Source organism: Rhinolophus sinicus, chromosome 17, assembly GCF_057876585.1.
Source record: "Rhinolophus sinicus isolate RSI-liver-muscle chromosome 17, RSI-T2T, whole genome shotgun sequence".
NCBI classification, from domain to species: Eukaryota; Metazoa; Chordata; class Mammalia; order Chiroptera; family Rhinolophidae; genus Rhinolophus; species Rhinolophus sinicus.
In genome coordinates, this window is record NC_142517.1 from 70,066,683 (window position 1) to 70,087,048 (window position 20,366).

At 37.1% G+C, this 20,366-nt stretch overlaps 1 protein-coding gene across 3 annotated transcripts; it reads right to left on the bottom strand.

Moving 5' to 3' along the window:
* Positions 1 to 851: 851 nt before the first annotated feature.
* SLC35A5 (solute carrier family 35 member A5) lies at positions 852 to 20,304 on the bottom strand. 3 transcript variants are annotated; one of them, XM_074331941.2, is made up of 7 exons: positions 20,071 to 20,304; positions 19,158 to 19,306; positions 14,698 to 14,796; positions 13,228 to 13,358; positions 10,616 to 10,683; positions 3,735 to 4,515; positions 852 to 2,332 (listed from the first exon to the last, which is right to left on the bottom strand). In XM_074331941.2, exons 2-7 carry the CDS (start codon positions 19,285 to 19,287, stop codon positions 2,264 to 2,266), a joined length of 1,278 nt encoding a protein of 425 aa, XP_074188042.1. In that variant the 5' UTR covers positions 19,288 to 19,306; positions 20,071 to 20,304; the 3' UTR covers positions 852 to 2,263. The 3 variants fall into 3 exon arrangements, with proteins under 3 accessions (XP_074188042.1, XP_019590391.1, XP_074188044.1); XM_019734832.3 differs by having other exon boundaries at positions 13,228 to 13,361; XM_074331943.1 differs by lacking the exon at positions 20,071 to 20,304 and adding an exon at positions 19,858 to 20,022 and having other exon boundaries at positions 13,228 to 13,361.
* Positions 20,305 to 20,366: the final 62 nt, after the last annotated feature.

The window sequence follows — 20,366 nt, forward strand, 5'->3', positions numbered from 1 at the left end:
GCTATCATCTCTGCCTCAAAAATTCAGTGATAGAGAACTTACTATTATATTACTCTCTATTACTCTTCAGGAAGGCCTTTTCTGCTGTTGAAATGTATCATTTGTTAGGAATTTTTCTTATAAGAAAAGAATAACCAGTACCCTTTAACTTTCACTGGAGTTTGGTTCTTTAGAATAGGAAAGATGTACTGCTTTTTCCACGTGACAGTCATTCTCTCCAGGTTGTACGCTTGACTGCAAGAGCGTCTCAGATGATAGAATACGGTTCCTAGACCTCTCCGCCTTCTAGTTACTCCCCTTTCAAAACAGTCGTGCCCACAAAGTACTCCAGTGCACACATATCAGAACTTACCATTTTAGCTCCAGAGTGCACTCACGTCCTCTCTCTCTCTCTCATATTAACTGATAAGTGAACACAAGCGAGCCTTACTGTGGGCAACAAATGCTTTCCAAAAAGGAGGATGAAAAAACGTAATTATAAATAGGAAAATCAAGCTCCATGAATTAGTGGAATCTGTTATTTAATGTATTCTGTAGGCAATAACTTTGCAAATAATATCATTTTATCTGTTCCATAAGATAAATATATTTTGTATGCTTTGTTTCCTAAAAGTGAGGTCTTCCCATACCTGATTTTCCTTACCTTTAAAATTGCCATGATAATGTAACCTTCCTGCTTCACAACTCTGATGGAGTGCCTGTGATAAGGTTAACAGTTTTGCTATTCTCCCAAGTCAAGATCTACTGAAAGAGAAAGTTTTTAAAAGTTGCTTGGGTTCTGCCTCCTGCATTTTTTGAAATTAAAAGTACTCCGCATCCCACCTCACAGGACAGAGCGGCGACACAAGATACAGGTTTAATCATTATTTTATTTATCAATTTCCACCAACTCTTGCCAGTCATATTATTCTGCACATCACAGATGGATTATATAACAATTATTATCTTATGTTCCTCTATAGAAAATTAGAGGAAAGAGATGACTCGACTACCCAAGAATCACACATTAAGGCTAACATTTAGTATACAACTCTGTGAACATACGGACCTATTAGCTAACACCAACACTTGCCCTGTCACTATCGAGCGACATGACTTTGGGCAAGTCACTTCTGTTTTCTCATTTTTAAATAATCTATCATTTGACTTCTCTACCTCAGAGGCAATTGGCTGCATGCAAACACTATGCACTTAAAAAGTATGAAATATTATCACTATAAAGTGCTTTATTTACTATTGGTCTTCCTCTTTTTAAAGTGCTACTATTCATATTTCAGTAAAAGTCATTTGTTTGCAAAGTGACCCTTTTAAAAGGAACTCTCAGGCATTACTCTTACTGACAACCTGGTAAGATTCTAAAGCCAGTGTCTCAACTTTTAGGAACAGGATTTAAGATATGTAATTATCGTTAAGTTCTGTTTAATAGCTAATAAAATGAAATGGCTTCTTCTTAGTTCTCCAAAATATAACAGTCCAAGAGTAATGAGGTCAATCTGAGGCAAGAAAAAACCCACCATGGCTTAAGTGATTTTAAATACAAGTGATAACTGTGGTGATCGGGAACCAACTTTTACCTAAACTGAAGCTTATTTGTGTAGAAAAACATTGAAACATAATCACTAAAAATCAAATCCCCTCATGAATTTCTAAAAATTAAAATTCTGAGATTTTGTTTCTGAAAAATTGCTTGTTCGGCAAAACATTTAGCAGAGATTACATTAACTTCAAATCAATGTTGTAGCCAGATAGGACGGTCCTTCAACCAAATTTTTTAGAAAAGTCATGTTGCTTTTTAATTGCAAAATATGTATCTTCAGGGCCTCAAAATTCAAGGGACAACCTAGGTGATATTTATAATGATAAAAAAGGGAAGACTTTGGCACGCAGAGTAGAACTACATAATTATGAATATCTGTCAAACTGATCTGTCTTTGTATATTAATGGAGTACAGCTAACATGATTACTACAAAGTTTTTGGAACCTTGGACGACAAGGAAAATAATCTGTAAATTTATCTTGTTGACTTATCCAGTACCAGGCCATTAATGCAGTCTCCATACTATTACTTCTGTGTGAGTTCCTTAGACCTTTTTAGCCTTTGGGTACACTAAGCCTTCGCTAGAACTGTTTAGGGAGTAGATATATGCAAAGAGTATTATGCTTTGGAAATGTTCTTGGTTTATCAAAGTGAAAAGAGAAATATTACACATGCTGAAAATGTGAAAATAAGGTTGTGAAGCCTTCCAACTATTTGGATACCAATTAGAAAGTATCTTCATCTGACTCAATGGCACTCTTGGGTTTGGTAAGTCTTTCTAGTTCTTCTCCATCCTAAAAGAAAACATGAAATTACTATTAATTAAAATAAAACTAGAAATGTATGCATAGCATTTTTAATGATTACCAAGGAGAAACCTTACTAACAAACCATGGACTTTATTTCATTAAACTATAGATAAAATCCTGTCAAATGAAATTAAATAAATACTTATATTCCTGGAAAGTTAATTTTAGACATTTAATGATGTGAAAAACCAAAATGCCCCTCAGCACTTAAAAATTTCAAAGTTAACAACATGAGCAAAGTAAGGAGCACCCTCTGCTGGTCTTGAAGGGAAATGACTAAAAAGTGGAGAAATACGAACTAGAAGGCCTTGTTACCTAAATTGGTATTCTTTTCCCTAAAAAGTAAGGCAACGGGTGTTATCACCACTGGAAAAGAATACAGGACTTTTGAATCTGTACTCTGGCTGAGATCAGGGCACTTGGGACCCAAGCTTCTAATTTTTTCATCTTAAAAATCTGTTGCGTCACCACTTCAGAAGCATTACCGAGGGAAGCTCCACCATGAACTCTAATAAGAAACAGGTTAATTTTCCCAAAGAATGAAATGTCCATTGCGTAGAATATTTCATATTTTGTGTGTCCATGAAAATTATAAATTTAAAACTAGATGGAGAAGTCTATTGCATCTTTTATTTATAACAAATATCTAACTCCTTATATGAATCTCCAAAAGATCATTATTAATTTGTTAATAACATGACTGACAGACCCTCCTGAAACAATAAACGACTGGCAGAATAATACTCATGCAGAATAACTGCATAAATATTGTTTCCATAAAATATTTTTCTTGTGAGATCCTTTTGAAAACCATCACCTTAGTGAGATAAACAATGCCTGCCCATCTGGCACACTGCGGTTTATGAATAACTATAGGGAAAATTTAAGAAGGAGGCTTTATACTTATATTTAATAAGGCTTACTAACGTTGAAGATCAACTTTTCTCATGAATGAGACTTAACTCCCCAACTATGATGGAGTAGAAAGAGTAATGAACTAGGAGTCAAACCTCATGGGTTTAGTACCAGTTCTTTCACTTACTATCTGGAGACCATCTAGCCTCTGTTTCTTCACTTGTAAAACTAGGGAGCCTGGACAAGAGCACCTGTGAGGCATCTTCCAGTTCTGTGACTCTGTAATGTTCAGATACAACAAGCACGTCACATCGTTGAAACTGTGATTTATACTTTTTCGGGAGCCCCGACAGCATTATCATGAATGCTTGCACACATAAGGAGTCCAATGAATGTTTGTTGAGTAATTTTTAAAAGTCACAGAGATCTGATACATCCTTTGAAAAATTAGCAGTAATCTATTTCTTTTCTTGTATAACCATTCTTTGAATTGGGGAAGAACAAGCAAAAATCAGTATCCCCGCACACTTACCCCACTGGAGCGCTCCCAGAGACGGCCACTTAGATCTCGGATCCTGTCTTGCCTGGGTGCATATTCCAAACCTTGCGGCTTGCTGGCATTATAAATAAATATGGAGAGAAGAACTGATGGGGCTTCTAAGAAAAACTCCCGGGAGGGCCTGAAGTCAAACACCAGGACAGACACCGCTGTGATGATGACCGTGGTGACCTGTGCCATTAAGACGTGGAACATGTTATCCAAGAACTTCAGAATAAAAGCCACCGAGAGGCCCTGCAATGCAGTTACAAAAATAAGGGCTACTGAAAACGCATTGTGGCCATAAAAAAATCCACAGTTCTTAATCTGATCACGGTTACTGCCCTGAAGGCCCAGAGTCAGCCCATTAAAAAGAACGCCAAAGAAATAGAGTTTGCTGTTCTGTATGAAAATGCTTTCAGTAAGCTGGTTCCCTTCCTTCAGTATCTTCTCATTATAGATATTGGCCATTGAAGAAGTAAAACACTGGACTATAATAAGTACATGGCCCAAGCCAAGACGGATGTGACTGAAAACCCTGGCTGTAGTGTTCCATTTAGCGTCAGAAAAAATCCACTCCTTTGCTGTGCAATTGTCTTTTCTGGGGCACTGACTTCTGAAAAGAAGGCAGGAATTAGATGGACTGAATAAGGCGTCGTGATGAAATCCATGTCCTGCCAGATTATACTGTGAAGGTTCGGTCCCAGCAGTGAGGGCCACAATTGACAAAAATAGAATCAGGAGGGAAGCCCACTGTATCCAGTTTAGATGCCTCCTGTTCAAAGATGAAAAACAAGATTTTACTACTGGGTTTTTTCCCCCCTCCCCTATCAACTGTTTCTACTGAAAACTCAGACCCTTGAGTACTTGATTGAATAAACCATGCCGTTTTTGCTAGGATTCCCCATAATTCAGGTTCAAAGGAAACCTGTTGGTGTCTTTGCTTCTTAAACTTGATACTTTTTTTCACTTTTATAACTGCCCCCCTTAAGGCCATTCGGTCATTTCTCCTCACTGTAAGTTTCCTTTTCGTCTATAGGTTTAACTAAGCCTCCTTTCCACCTTGATAGCTGATCTTTAGCCTGTGGAACAATAACTTTTTATCTCACTATAAAGCTATAGTAGAGTTTCTCAACCTGGTTTCCATGAGCCAGAATGTAATAAACCTCAAGTATTTGTGAATCCTTGCAGTGTATGCCAAATATTTACATAGGTGAATTCTCAGACTTCCCTCCATCCCAAGGAAGACTCCTCAAAGCTCTGTCAAATTTCAAACATGATCCAAAAACTATTTAAAGAGGAAACTAGCTCCCAGATCCATGACCTAATCATAAAGCATTTTATATCAAACTACTGTTTGATAAGGCAAGGGAAAAATATTTTAATGTTTCATTTTACACAGTCCTAACAATGCCTCATTTAATTATTTTGCCTAAAAACAAACTTGTGAGATATAGAAGACAAGCATTATTATCATTCCATTTTGTGGAATCATTCAATTCAACAGACATTTAATAAGCAGCTACTGTGCCAAACACCCTGGGAAGATAAAGACTTGATCTCCATCCTCATGGTATTTACACATTAATAGAGAGCCATGAAACTAAACGATGACAACATAATGTGTGACAAGTGATACATGGAATAATTGGGATACCCTGCGGAACACTTGAATCTATAAACAGAGTCAGATACTGCTTCAAAGAAGAAATGACATAAACTGAAAGATGAAAAATAAACTGAAGTTTGCCATGTGAAAAGTGAGTTGGTGCTACATCCTGGCAGAGACAAGAGTCTATGCGAAGGCAGGAAGAATGTACAGTGTTGACTAAGGAAAGAGGAGTAGCTGACTCAGGCTGGGGGAGACAGGAAGGCCTCTGGGGTGGAAACACCTTCAAGTTCGAAGATTAGTCAGATGGATAGAGGGACATCAGAGGGGGAGGACAGATTAATATAAGTGAAGGCACAATTGTAAAGAAACAGGTAAGAACTCAAAGTTACAAGAATTTTGGAGCATTTATTGAGCACCTACTATGGGTCAAGCAATTTCTGTTCTAGGGGAGGAAACAGTGTTTTGAGAGGCTAACTGACTTCCCCAAGGTCACATATTTATGAAAGAGCAAGAAAAGCATCTGAGCCATGGTTTGGTATGTCTTCCTTCAGGACAATGCACCTCTTAAGTATAATAACTTGGAGTTCCCAAGGTGTGTGTGTGTGTGTGTGTGTGTGTGTGTGTGTGTATGATGTGTCTGATTTCACCAATGCTTCCACAGAGCTTCTTGCTATAAAACTGCTAAATACACAGACCAGCCTACATAGCAGGACATCTGTGTACACTATCATGTCTTCTCATGTATATACTCTCAAATAACCAGATCTAGCACTTAGTGACAGGGCTAGCATAGCACAGCCCTATGCCATGAGTCCGGAAACTGTGAATTAGTCACACACATTTCTGAAGGTGCAGCTGGTATAGGTGGAAAGCATATTGAACGGAAACAGAAAACAGATGACAAACGGGTGTCCACTTTATAAAAATCATTATATAACCAGTTATTGTATATCAAGACAAGAGAGGCAATGATCTATAGTTCCTTCAAAAGTTTTGAATTCTGACAGCCATAGATTTTCCACTAATACTGACATGGAAAAGAATCTAAGGAAACAAAGCCTTAAACTAGCTACTGCAAATATTAAACAGTAACTACTGCAAATATTACTCATTCAAGGTAAGGTTCTTGGAAAGGTAAATATGATTAAGGATTAGGCTGGAAACAGATTTTCAGCAAAGAAAATAAAGCTTAATAAATTACCCTGTAAAGTCAGCTGAGGATCTGTGCTTTTACAAATGATGACTGACTGTGCGTGGAAGGATTTGAACTCAGTTTAGTGGATGCCACGGTAGAAAGTCACTTAACTGGTATCATTAAATCATTCAGATTGATGCTCAGAATTGAACACTTGCAGCTAGAAGGCTACTGTACCCGAGGACGTCTGCTCCCAAGTGTATGCTCAGTATGCTCAGTCTCTGTTCCTAAATGTGTTTTTGACAGGTGACCTCATTATTATAATATATTTTAACAATTATGTAAATGTAAATTAGGAGTGAAAGAAAAGGACTGCTGTCTTTATGAAAATTGACTGCTTTAGGAAAATTAGTTAAAGGCAAATCACTCACAAGATAAAAAACTGCCTTCTAATTAGGTATATAGGTGAACTTATTTTACAATTAGGGAATGAATAATAAAAATCTAGAAGAATCTACTTTAAAAGTATTTTTAAGGACTTGTTCTATTTTAAAGAAACTGAAAACCATAAATCACAAATGAAGTGTAACAAATGTAGGTTCAAGCAAGCAAGACGCCAAAGAACTCCAATCAGCAAACCCTACACATACTCAAAGGAAAGGCCTTAGCTTTTCATCAAAAGAATGGATATTTACATATCTTAAGTTAAATGTATCTTACGTATTTTTTTTTTTCATGATTTCCCACTTTGAGTTTTCCCAGTAACTCAACAATTAGGTCCAAATTGTGTCAGATAAGAGCATGTCTACCATATTTGGAGGTAGTAAACCAAGGCAAAGCATGAAAATAATTAAGTGGAAAGACTTACATAACTTTTCAAGAAATGGTACAAAACACATTTCTTAGTAGCACATAGAGCATGATTGGAGCAGATTAATAATGAGAAATTATAAAAAGATTTATCAAATGAATGAATGATTTTGGAGAAATGCTTGTACTACTTAGTGGCACTTCTCATTTTTCTGCTGATTTAGAAAGTTTACCATAATTTCCAAGACACCCATCATGTTTCAAATGTGTTTTTTAATTTTTGTCCCCCAGTTTCGCTTTGAAGAAATCAGAGAATCATATACATTCTTTAGAGGAAAATAAGTGCTGGTCTTACTTATCTTTTACCCCCAAACCTCAATGTTCAGGTTAATATTTTTTCCTAAAACTGAAGCAAACAAGATCACACAACTTTGCAAAGCTTTAAGAGCAAACCAACAGACTTTGAGGCATAACACCTGCCACCAGTTTCCACTTGGAACCAGTGTCAATACTTCAAAGGAACCAGTGTCAATACTTCAAAGGACAAATCTATATATTCACATGGGATTTGTCTGGAAAAGACAATAAGACATTTGGACGGTGATATTTTTCCTTTTCCCACTTTCAAATTCCTCCTAGTAATTCTTGCATTAGTCTCTGCACTTATTTTTTCCTACCTGTGTACCTTTATATTCTTTACCTGTATGGGAAGGATATTTGATGGCTCTGCTAGAGTCAAGTATAAGACAAGAGCTATAATATTGCAAATGAAAAATGAGTTATTTATGGCACATAAATTAAGAATATGTGATAAAACTCAAGCTGCTACTCTTAGGTCAAAATTTTATTGCCGAGTGTGAAAGACTCATAAAAAGTGGATTAAATAGGGAAAAACAGACAACATACACCACCACCAACAAAAAGATAAACAGAACATAGTTGATTTGAAAATGTATTAATAGATAATACTTAAAAGGCATTCTTATAAAAGACAGCATTAGATTTATCATATTTTAGCTCTACTATTTAGACTAGCTTCAGTGCTGATTTGTGAATCAGTGGAATTAAGCTCCACTCTGGGAGATACGTCAGTGCTTGTGGAAATAATAAAAATGGAGTAGTTTTACTGTTCCTTTAATATAAATAACTTCCAAGGAGTCAAAAAGGAGATATTAACCACAAAACAAACATATGTCTAAGAATCAACATTATTGCTCTGAATATTAAGAGGTAAACGTGAAAATTATTTTGAACTTTAGTTCATAACAATGTTAATTATTAAAACCAGTAATAATACAATATTATAATTAATAGTATTAAAAGCAAATGTTTACAATATAGTTTTAGATTTGGTTACACAAAGAATTAACTTTCTTAATACAAATTGTTAAATGCTTAAAAATTTAACAGGGTCACCTTTGCCCCAGGTGGTGGGGCGCTCTGCTGGAAAAGGGGCCGATCATGTCAAGTCAGTCCCTCTGCCCCCAGCTTTGTCCACTGCAGACACTCGTCCTATGTAGCCAAAAGGAGCCACCCAACTGCTGCAAAATGCTCAGTGGTACTGGGCTCCAAGCAGAAGACTCAGCACGGGGCAAATCTATTGACGAATGGGACAATAACTGCATGTGCCTCACGGGTCAATGTGGGATTAAGTCAAAACAAGGCAGAAAGGCCATCAGTGCAACTCTTGGCCCTTAGTGTTTTCTTGTCATTGCCTGGCCGAGAATCTCTCTTTCCTACAGAACAGCTGAATGAGCCCCAGGTAGGGAGGACTCTTCCAAATGCCCCTCCATCTAGGCCTGTGAGCCACGGCTCATGCTCTTGAGTCAAATTACTGGCCAATTTCCAGTCGGGCAATACATACTTTATATCTTCACTCGGGTAAATTCCGTTTGTAAATTGATGTAATTTTGACATAATAATGACATAATATATAATAGATAATGCATTATGTAATAACAAGTATAATACCATGTGTACTCACACATTGCCATTTCTCAGAAAAAAAATTTTCACTTACAAAAAACATGTTTTTGAGACCTTTGCTCCCTTATCAAAATGGTGACCCTTTTATTATGTGTCAGTGCCAACCTTTTTCCTTTATGGTAGTGCATTTCCAACTTTACCATAGGAATCAATATAAAAATATTATTGCTTATATATATTTTCTAAGAAGCCAACTTTTCATACTGCCAAGTAAGTGACTTTCATGTTGATTTTAGACTTCAAGATGTTTTTGGAATAGCATTCTTTAACTTGCTAGCTGAATTATTTTCACAATTCATAAATAAAATGAAAAACATGATTCAAAAGCAAATTTCAGTGTACTGTAACATTTAAACTGATATAACATTTTTTCCCATCTCTTACATCAACCATTAAATTGAATGTTTCCTCAGTGTAAAAGAAAATCTTTCAAGAACTCCATTTAATTTATGTACTGAAGGCATCATGGATTCAACAAATAGTTACTGAGTACCAAGTCATTCATCGTCCTGTACACATAAATTATTAAAGAACACGGTATGACACAGCACATTGAGAAACAAGAAATTAAAAAGAGAACATGAATGTAAAGTTAAAAAATAATAAGAAATATAACAGGAAGTTCATTTTATTCGAATCACCACCATCATCATCAATCATTAAGTAACAAACTGTACTGGAGTTAAGAGCCCAGATCATGTATCGCCTTAGGATATTCTGGCCTTTGCAGAGCAGCACAGCCTATTTACTTACAAATGTTTATTTTATTTACAGGCCTTCCTGGAGATAAGAACGACTGGTGATAGCATTTTAAAAAGTTTAAAAATCTATCATTTTTTTATCAATTGTAATTTTGATCTGCTCCTCACGCAAATCCTCTGCCAGTTAGAGCTTAAATCGTACTCATCCCAAGTAGTTTAATAAAGAATTTGCCACTCTTTATCATCTCCAAACTCCAAATAACAAATGTGTATTCATTTTAGGAACTTCTTGGTTCCCTCTTGGTGTATAGAAATTCTGTGAGAAAAAAACCAGCTCATGAATTCTTTGTTGAAAATCTGGCCCTAAAAATTAAAATACTTATAACCCAGTCAATTATCTTTTTTTCAGATGATAAGAAAAAACATTTGAAGCATGGAATCACAGAGGATTTAGATAGGCTAGCAGTGGAGCTGCTTTCCTGATGGGGTAAGCAACTTGCAATACACAAAGCCAATTAGGAATAAAATCCCGGCCTTGGGATTTGGAGGGTTCAGTGCTCTGGGTATATCATCTGAAACAAGGCTGTGCCGTTTTAAAGTACGATATATGCTTTCACAACAAGTTACTTACTTCAGCACCATCCTGAATAGAAGAGCTGTTGTTATAATGCTAAAATTTGAGAAGATAACAGCCATGGCCTAGAAAGAAAGAGAAGATACAGTTACAATCCAAATAAAGTACTGACCTCAGAAATCTCTCAGCTTGGTGGTTCACCTGACAGAAAAAGCTTTTTGGTCAAAAACCAGAGGTGTTATTAGGGCAGCTATTTCACTAGCATATTAAATTCCATTTTTATTGCTTGTTAAATTTATGCAGATATGATCAAATTATTGTACAGCTTTCAAAATCTGTTGAAATTCAGCAATGCCTGTGTAAATAATCTGTATGTGCAGATTTGGAAAATACTCTTATAAACTCTAAAAGTTTAGGTCTGAAATAACAGTTACCATGCTTACAAAGCATACTTTTTTAAGCTCTCAAAGTACTTCATAGGCTTCTAATACTGTTTCCATGAGTAGAGAGAAGGCAGGTTCTGTTAGGCCCATTTATACATTAAGAGAATTGAGATACAGGTTTTTAAGCATCCTTGCTGTTGTTGGAATTGAAACAATTTTCCTGGTTGAACTGTAGGGACTCAACACCAGTAATTCACTACCAAGGTCATAATTGACAGTCCTTTAGATTTATTATTCACATTGTTCTAAACACTTAGAAATGTTAGCCAGATTTTATAGACATTTGTTTTTGTGAATTCAGTCATATTTCACATATCAAAAGTATTAATCTGAACATTTATACATTTTGGCCTAGAAAGCATGAAATTTCATTATTGCTCTCCATGATTGAATCTGACAATTTTAATAAGTTTTAAAAACAAATTCTATTGATTCAGTTCACCCTGCGTTCCTCCTTGCTGTCACTTCAAGATGATTAAACCCCAGAGTATCAACAGTCTTATATAACCAGCACACATGGCTAATACGTGGCAGAATTAAAGAAATAAGAGTAAGTTCAATAGTAGTTAGCAAAAATTCCAAGAATATGATGTTGTTTTTGTATTGAATTTTATGGGAACCACTGGTTTAAGGTTTTCTCAGTATCTTTCTCTGTAGATGAATGCTTGTGAACCACTAGTTAGGAAAAGAGTAAGAGGACAAGAGGAAAGTAAGTGGCTGGTAAGAGTGGTAATAATGGCAGTGCAATTGCATTTAACCAAGCAGCCTGGCTGGCCTGATGACTTCTGAAAACTCTTTCCATGCACTGGTACAGAATAAACAAAACACCAGAGCTCTTTGCCCCCAAACTTCCATGCATATCTATTTAATTTTTTCCCACTGGACTCAGGCACAGCACATAGAATATGCCATGTGATTTATTTTGTAATATCTGTGGTTGTACACAATCAGGAAGGAAAAGCAAAGCAATAAGTTAGAAGAAAAACGGGAAGTTGCAATCTTGCTTTGGCACTGGGGATGTAGGAAAGGGATATAAATTTAGAGCTACTCCTTTCGATACAAATAAAACACAACAAATATGTACGTATCGAAGGTGCATAATTATGTCACTGGGTATAGGAACTGTCAGATCTAAAAAGCAAAGTGGAAGCAAGAATTTAGAAGGGGACACATTTTAGATGGAACAAACACTTACTAATAACATGAATCACAGAGCTGAAAAGAACTTCGGGTGATCCCCTGGTCCAGGATCCTGCCTTTGAGCTGGTATGCTAACATCATTCTATTTCACAGATGGGCAACTGACTCTTAGAGCAGTTGGGGCTTGTAGTTACATAGCATCTAAATCGTGCAAAAGAATCAAACTCCTGTGTCCTACTGCAGTGCTCTACTGATCCCTCCTTTTTGTCTCACTTGCAAACTGATTTGGCTATAGTTAAGAAAACTAGGGGAAATAAAAATCCTATTTATAATCAAAATGCCTGAATTCTTTAAAAAAAAACCTTAAAATGCATTTTGGCAACAATGGCAATAGAAATTTTCATTTTATAAATTATTAGAGGAAAATATACACGTGACCCAAAGTAAGTAATAGGTAAGAGCGGAAGATGAAATTTTAATTCTGATTGCTAATGGCTCTCTAACACTGGCATGGAGGGTGCCAGGAGAGATGAGATATATTCCTAGTATTATCAGCTATAGGTAGCATTTAGAGGTGGAAGGATACAATCTCTACTCTTAAAAGTGCTTGTTAGTTAAAATGATCGAACTAACAGATAAAGAAAATCATACAAATAGAATCCATATAAACTACATTAAAGCAGGTGTAAGAAAGAGTGGTACACTGAGTGTATAACTTTCTGAGTTAAGTCTGCTTGGTGGTCCTGGATGTTGAGATTAATATTAGAGGCTGGTGACTTTAAGATGGCTCAGAAAACAGGCAGATTAAGGTTATACAAACAGAGATGGCTCCAGATTCGCTGGCCAGGAAGCAACTCCCACAGAACAGTCAGCATAGTTTAATTCACACAGCAATCTTTAACAGTGAGAGAATCTGGCAAGCACATTGGTAAGTCAGTACTGAGATGAATCTGGTTAAACCTCAGGAAGGCCAGTGAAGGCAAGGAGAAATGAACAGTGCCAAGGAAAATGATTTAAAATAAAATGAGCTCTGAAATTCATTTCTTTGAGTTTCCCAATGCTATTTTCTTTGTCATAATTACTTACAGGCTGAAGATAGGAAAGGACGTAGAAGACAATCAAATTATCCAGGAAATAAAGAAAGGCTGGAATGGACCACTTCATGAAATTAGAGAATTCCCTCCAGGAAGCACATTTCAAGTTTCTACTTTGATGGTCTTCTAAAGAAAGAAATACAGCAATGAATAAATGAGCTTGATGAGAATGCCCACATTTTTAGAGACAGCAAATTGTATTTTATTTCTGACATAATTCTTTAAAAGAGGCTTTACGAACTTTCTTTCATAAGTGACCATTAGCCTTAAGAAATCAATGAAGATACAGGATTTCATTATTGTCTTTCTTCGGCCCACCACTGTGCCTAATCACTGACAACCAGCAACACTTTAGGATTACTGATTCTCCTACTTCCTGTTAACTTGAGATAGAAGTATCACTTAAGGCAACTCAGGATACACTTATGGTTTCCCTTAGTATTCTGACAGCATAAAGCCAAGAGAAAGATCAACAAATTAAAATAAGTAGGAAAAAAATCAAGTGTTCATATGGGGATATTTTTCCCTGGGAGAAGGAGGGATCAGGAAAGGGAAATGCCAGGTAAAAATTTATATATAGGGGAGTAGATAAAATTAACTTTAATCCTAGTATGAGTTACTGTTTCATTTCCAGAGTTCCAAAAACTTAAGAAGGTACTATAAAGGAGAGAACATAAAATAAAATGAAAAGAGAGAAAACAATTTAAGCTTAAGCCCTGTGAACAACACATGAATGTCATGAGATTAAGAAATGTAGTCCACTAACTGGCAACTTTGCACACATTGAAACCCTACAGTATGAAAAGACATCTTCTTGGGAAAGGGCTTTAATACTCTAAATTCTATGTTTATCTCATGTGGGAAGGCAGATCAAAGTAGCAGAGAGAGCTAAGGCTCAATAATTAGGAAACTAACATGGAGAATTAATACATATTAAGGGCCACAAAAGGCCAGACACTTTAGATCTGAGGAATGATTAGTATCCTCATTTGATAGCTGATGAAACTGGAGCTCAGGAAAGCTAAAAAAAATCTGCCCCAGAATACAGTCTCTCTGACTCCAACACACTGTGCGGCCTCCCCTGAAGGAAACGGGGACTGCTTTGCAACAGCTACAGAGTAAATTAGGCAGGAGTAATTTTTTAAATCCTGTATTTGAATTAAAACTAACTCGCTGGGTGACCCATCACAGGAGCAAGCCACGAAGTAAGGCAATGGATAGGAAACTAGGAAACGTGGCTTGGAGTCCTCGCTCTGCCCCCTCCCACCCGGCATTGCATAACTTTCTCTTTGAGCTGTTTCTCCACCTGCAAAACATGGATAGTCATACTTATGTTTGTATTTGGCATCCTCAGATACAAAATAAGTGGGCTAGACTAAATGATATAAAACGTTCCTGCCAGTTCTCAAATTTTTTGATTCTGTAATTTTTAACAAGTATATAATTTTATTTCAAGACTCACCTTTCTTTATAACCCAGAATGACACAAGCATACAGAAAACTAGCTTCACCAGTTCTGAGCACACGTTCACAGTAGTAGGAAGATAATCATATTTATTCTCTGAAAAGTAACAGAAATGTTTCCTAATTATCAAGTTTGTTCCACATAATGCTTATATACAGTTTATAAGTTAGAGTTGTTTTTAGACTTAAAAGCTGGATTTTAATACTGGCTGTATTAAACTTCATCCAGTGGGTTTGCTCTTTGGATTTTTTAATCATTTCACCTAATGTATTATCTATCCATACCTCATTTAGCATTTTATTATTCTTGAACTTAATAAATATGCCTCTCACGTTTTCATCTAAGTTGCTAATAAATATGTTAGGCTGGCTAGGGCTATGGGCAATGAAAGCTTTGTGGTATGACATTAGAGACTGCCTTCTAAATTGACCATTAATTAAGACTCAGGGCCTGACCCGTCAAACAGCTATAATTTACCTAGCTGAATTATTGCCCAGCTCAGATCCTCCAGCGTGACTTGTTAGCCTCACTAAAATCAAGGTACACTCTGTGATATTCCTTTAACTCAAGAGTTTTCCTAATATCTGTTTCATATCATGGCACACAGAGACAACAATATTTGTTTGGCACTCTGGTACAAATGGTACATTGGGCTAAAAGAAGGAAGCTATTTGAGGCAAGAGGCAACTGGTCCAGGGCTCTGGCTACCTCTAGGGCTAAGAGAAAATTCTCTGACACATCCAAAAACCCACTGATGAGTTGGGAAGCTATGTCCTAACTTAAAAGTCAATCTAATTAGGAAATGAGGTTTGGTTAGTATGCCTTGGTTTTAGCTGTTACCGTTGACTTTTGAAACATACTTACAAACCATTTGCTCTATTAATTTTGCCAAGCACAAACATAAACTTTATTAGGTCCTATTTTGAGGAACGCATTTCCCCTTTTGAAAACATCTGTTTATTCCCCTTAGTCATGATATTAGAAATCCAAACTGGTCAAGTACAGAGGAAAAACACCTTCTTTCTCCCCAAAGCACCCTTTCTTCCTCTTTTCTGTGGTTTCCCCTTACCTTCTCAACGGAAGTATAGTTCTTTATTCACCTCTGATCCCGTAGCACCACCTATAAACTTCTATAACAGAATTTGCCACATTGTATTATAGTTATTTTGTATGTGTGTCTTACCATTAGAATGTAAACTCCTTATGAGAAAGGGACCACGTTAGTCATCTTTGTGTATCTGGCAGTTAACCATGTTCTGCTCTCAGTAGGTCTTCAACAAATGTTAACCTGCATTTGGTTGTCTATTAAACTTTTCCATCATTCAAAGACCAGTTAAAAGATCTCCTCCACTCTTTCTGAGCTCAAAGCTAGACTGAAATCCACTCTACTCTCCAACAATACTTTGCATTGATCTCTATCTATCATGATACACAAGAATGAACAGGCGCGCACAAGAATGGGGTGGGGATGGAAGCTTGAATCATAATTCTCAAACTCTTGTCACTGCTCTTGCTTTTATTTTGTCTTGTATTTTTCTCATGGTTAATCGCAAACTGGGTCTCAGCATCATGTGGAACCTCATTCCACTCACCTTCTGTCCATACTCACGTACCTTATCTATATTACATCCATCCTTATTGGTTTCCCTTTAGTCCCAAAGAGGCCATGACCCCACTATTCACCCATTCTCCCCTTTAAAATCTTCCCTTTTCTTCAGGGACTTTGCTCTAATAAGTAATTCCTCTGGCTTCAGTAGATCCTTTATCTTTCTATTAACTGGCTTCCTCCCCTTGGCCTATACATATGCTCAAAACTCTACCATCCGTAAAACAAAATACCATATAAGACCCTAACCCTCCAATGACAATACTTGCTCTTTCTCTGCCTAAAACAGTGTCAACATCCATTATTTCCATGTTGCCCACTTTCCATTCAGGTCTTGTCCCCAAACAATCTTGTTTCTGATCCCAGCACTGTACTCAAACTACCTCCTCTCTGAGATTACCTTTTGTCTTCTAATTACTAATCCCAAAGGGCATGTTTTAATCCTTAATATGATATTGCTCTTCCCTCTCAGTCTTCAAACTGTTCTTTCCCTTCTGTGAGTCATGTGCATTTAGTTATCGCTAACAATTCCTTCTTAACATCCTTCTGAGTGTCATCATGCCTGTTAAATGTTGGCGTTTCTCGGAGTTCTGTCCTTAACTATTGCCTCATTCTGCTTACCCTGAATGAGCCCTCTTCTCCTAGGGCTTTAAATGTCAATTTGTTACTAATGTCTCCAGATCTGTACTCTGGAACATTTAATACTCACTAAATACACGCACGTAAGTAACTACCTCCTATTTATTTATTTAATTGGCATTTCCTTCACATGTATGATGTGCTAGACACTGTAGAATATTGCAGTGAACACGTACACAGCTTCTGGCCTCATGGAAGGTGCAGAGCTAAAACTCTGTAATCGCTCTGAACTCTGTCCAACCTGTTCTTCCTCCTAATACTCTCCATCTCGGCTGAGAAGATCATTGATCCATCCACTCAGTACTCCAAACCAGAAAACTTTGAGCTATCCAGTAGTTCATCTCCTTTAACCTCCATATTCAATATATTCTCCAAGTCCTCTCTTTTCTAAGTTTAGAATATTTCTTGAATTTATCTTCTTTTCTGTTCCTACTGTATTTTGCCATATGTAATGTGCTCCCATGTACAACGTGCATCCACATTTTTGGCCCAAACTTTAAAGGAAAAAAATCTTGTTCTGATTTTTTAATTCAAATTTTTGTTTGTTTACATTTAGGTACTTGTTTTTTTGTACTATAAAGGAATTTTAGCATTTACTTTTTAACATATGGTACAAGAAATTTTATGGAACAATTACAAAACACAAGAACAGATACACGTACAAGAAATTTTACGTACCAGTAACAAATTTACGACATTTACGCATCATAGAAGGCCAAGAACTCTTCATCATTGCAAGTTTGCCACCAGTTCAACAAACTGATTATCGTTTTCCAGGGTATTATTTTGCATACGGATATTGTTATTGATTTCTAGTTACACTTTTCACTCATAAGCACAAATAAAAGAATGAAAAACATTTACATAGATACAGAATTAGTACTACTCGTGTATAATGAGCATCCTTATTTTTCCCTCACAAATTTGGACCAAAAAGTGCACATTATACACGGCAAAATACAGTACTTCCAAAGCCGTGGTTTGTCTTCCTCATCTGAGGCTTGAATTTGCAATAACCCCCTAACTGGCTACCCTGCTTCCAGTCTTGTCCCCTTTAGTCCATCCTCCATCCATCTACCATTAATAGTCTTTCTCATTTTACCCTCCTGTTTATAATCCTTCAAGTATTCCTAATCCTCCCTCCAGACTCTGCGGCCTACAGAATAAAGTCCCAGATTCTTAGCAAGTCATATGTAGTCCTTAACTGCTTGACCATTATTTCTCTCTCTGGCCAAGCATTCCTTCCCCCTCGCCTCTCAGTCCTTATGTGCTCAGTAATTCTGAACTACATGTTCTCACAAGCCATCCTGCTTTTTTATGAATCTCTTCATTTTTACAGGCCATTACACTGTTTTGAATACCCCTGACCACCTATATTCTTGTGGATCACCTGTCATCTTACCGGGGAAGTGTTACCTTATCTCTTTAGGTAACACATCATCCTCTCCCAGAGAGAATATACCACTTTCTATTCTAAACTATCTCTGCAACTTTGGTATAGAACTCCATTTGTTATATTGCATTTATATGTATGTCTCTTCCAATAAACTGAGTTCTTGAGAACAAGGTCTATGTCTTATGCACTTTTTATCCTGCTAATGCTTAGCATAGTGACTGGCAGATAAATGTTAACTGAAATAGAGACTTATATACACATCTGACTTCCCAAGCAGATCATTAATGGTCATGATGTCATAATTTTACGTGTCTTTAATAACTAGGGAAAGGTTCTCAATACAGTTTTGTGGAATTTATTTATATACAAATTCTTACATTAAAAATAGTAGATTTCTTGAGCACATATTTATCAAATCTAATAATCTGTACTGTCCCATTGATACAGTAATTAAGATACTACTTCATCACAAATGCCAAATATATCCTCCTGCATGTTTCAAAATAAGTTATAATTATACATATTGCTACAGGCCCAGAAATACCTGTTGATTAAAGCAATAGTTAGATGTTTTGACCTGTTCTGTAAAGAGTTGAGTCCTATACTTGACTGACCCAAATTTCACGTGGCATCAAAAATGTTTCTTGCTAAGGAATGAAAAGTTAAAGAATCAAATTTAAACATTCTTTATCATTCACATGAAACAGAATACTTGAAAGGGTATTATCCTATATCATACACAAGGAAACCAAAGACAGGAGAGATAATGTGTGATTAAACGGAAGTGTTCCATACATACTTCAAGTCTTAACTTACCTTCATTGGTTGAGTACTTTACCAATAGGATGCGACTTGAGCTTAAGGCAATGAATATGGCCCCTAGCAAGAATGCATACATTGTTGACAAGGAGCATAACCTGGGATGACCACAGCACTTGCTTTCCATTCCACTGTTTTCTAATTGCCTTAAAGAGAAGAATAAGCTCATGAGCAACCCTGCTGGCAGATTAAGCCTAATGCAACTACCACTGATTAGTGAAGAACAGTATTTTTTTAGATGCCTGGTTTTGGCTATTACCAAAACCAAGAAAGTTGAGGAGTACAAGAGAAACTACCGAGAAAGGAAATCAAAGAGTCAAAATTTGATAGGAGGGGGAACTGTAGAGACAGAAAAGGCAAGGGCCAGATTGGAAGTGCCGCCAGAGGTAGCAAGTGACACTTTGGGACAGAATTCTTCAGAAAAGCAATTCTTTAATTTTCATTCCTATTAGCAACTTTGCTCTAGAAGAAGAGAATTTCAGGTTTTTCTCTCCTCAGTCCAAGCTCTTCCCTATAAGGAGGGGAAAAACGCTTGCTTGGAAAGATTTCATTACACTATTAATTTATACTGAACTAGTGTTAGAAGAGAACTTACAAATCAATGACTCTAAGACCTTCTTTTGATACTGAGGAGGACACTAAACTCTAGGCCGGGTAAGTAACTTGCCCAAAACTTCCCAGTATAGGGAGAACGCACAGGGCTTCGGGGATTGGCGAGAGGCTTGAAACGCTAACACCGACAACGATATTGGGCGCAATGTAGAGAGACTAAACAGACACCTCTCCACTAGGAGTGCAGGTTCCCCTTTTATCGCCAGGGAAAGCCTTTTTGTCACACATGCGCAATACGGCTCTCAGGCGCGCCCACCCCTCATACGCACGCGCAATTTAGCCCGTGGGGCGCGGTTACCTTAGTCCCTCCGAAGGGCTTCTAGTGGAAGAGCGTACATCCTAGAGCTAAATCAGGAACTGTCTAGTTCCGCAGCAGCAGCAGCAGCTTTTAGGGTTCATAGGCGGGGAAGCTATGGGAGGAAAAGATGGGCGAAACAGCCTTTGCCCGCGAGCCTCCTATTCCGAAACAAAAAGCACAATAAGGACCCGACTGAGAAACAGCGGACCTGGCACCCATTGCGCATGCGCACTCAGTGTTACGCTTCCGGAGGGCGGGGAGAAGCGGCCTGATCCCACCCTAGCGCCCCCATTCTC

What these genes read in the sequence shown, in the direction of transcription:
- SLC35A5 (XM_019734832.3), bottom strand. Translation starts at nt 19,287, where the DNA reads ATGGAAAGCAAGTGCTGTGGTCATCCCAGGTTATGCTCCTTGTCAACA. An exon ending in CTATTCAGGATGGTGCTGAA is followed by an intron (nt 4,516 to 10,615) that starts GTAAGTAACTTG and finishes ATCTTTGAACAG; the next exon opens with GAGGCATCTAAACTGGATAC. An exon ending in TCTGGGAGCGCTCCAGTGGG is followed by an intron (nt 2,333 to 3,734) that starts GTAAGTGTGCGG and finishes GTTTTCTTTTAG; the next exon opens with GATGGAGAAGAACTAGAAAG.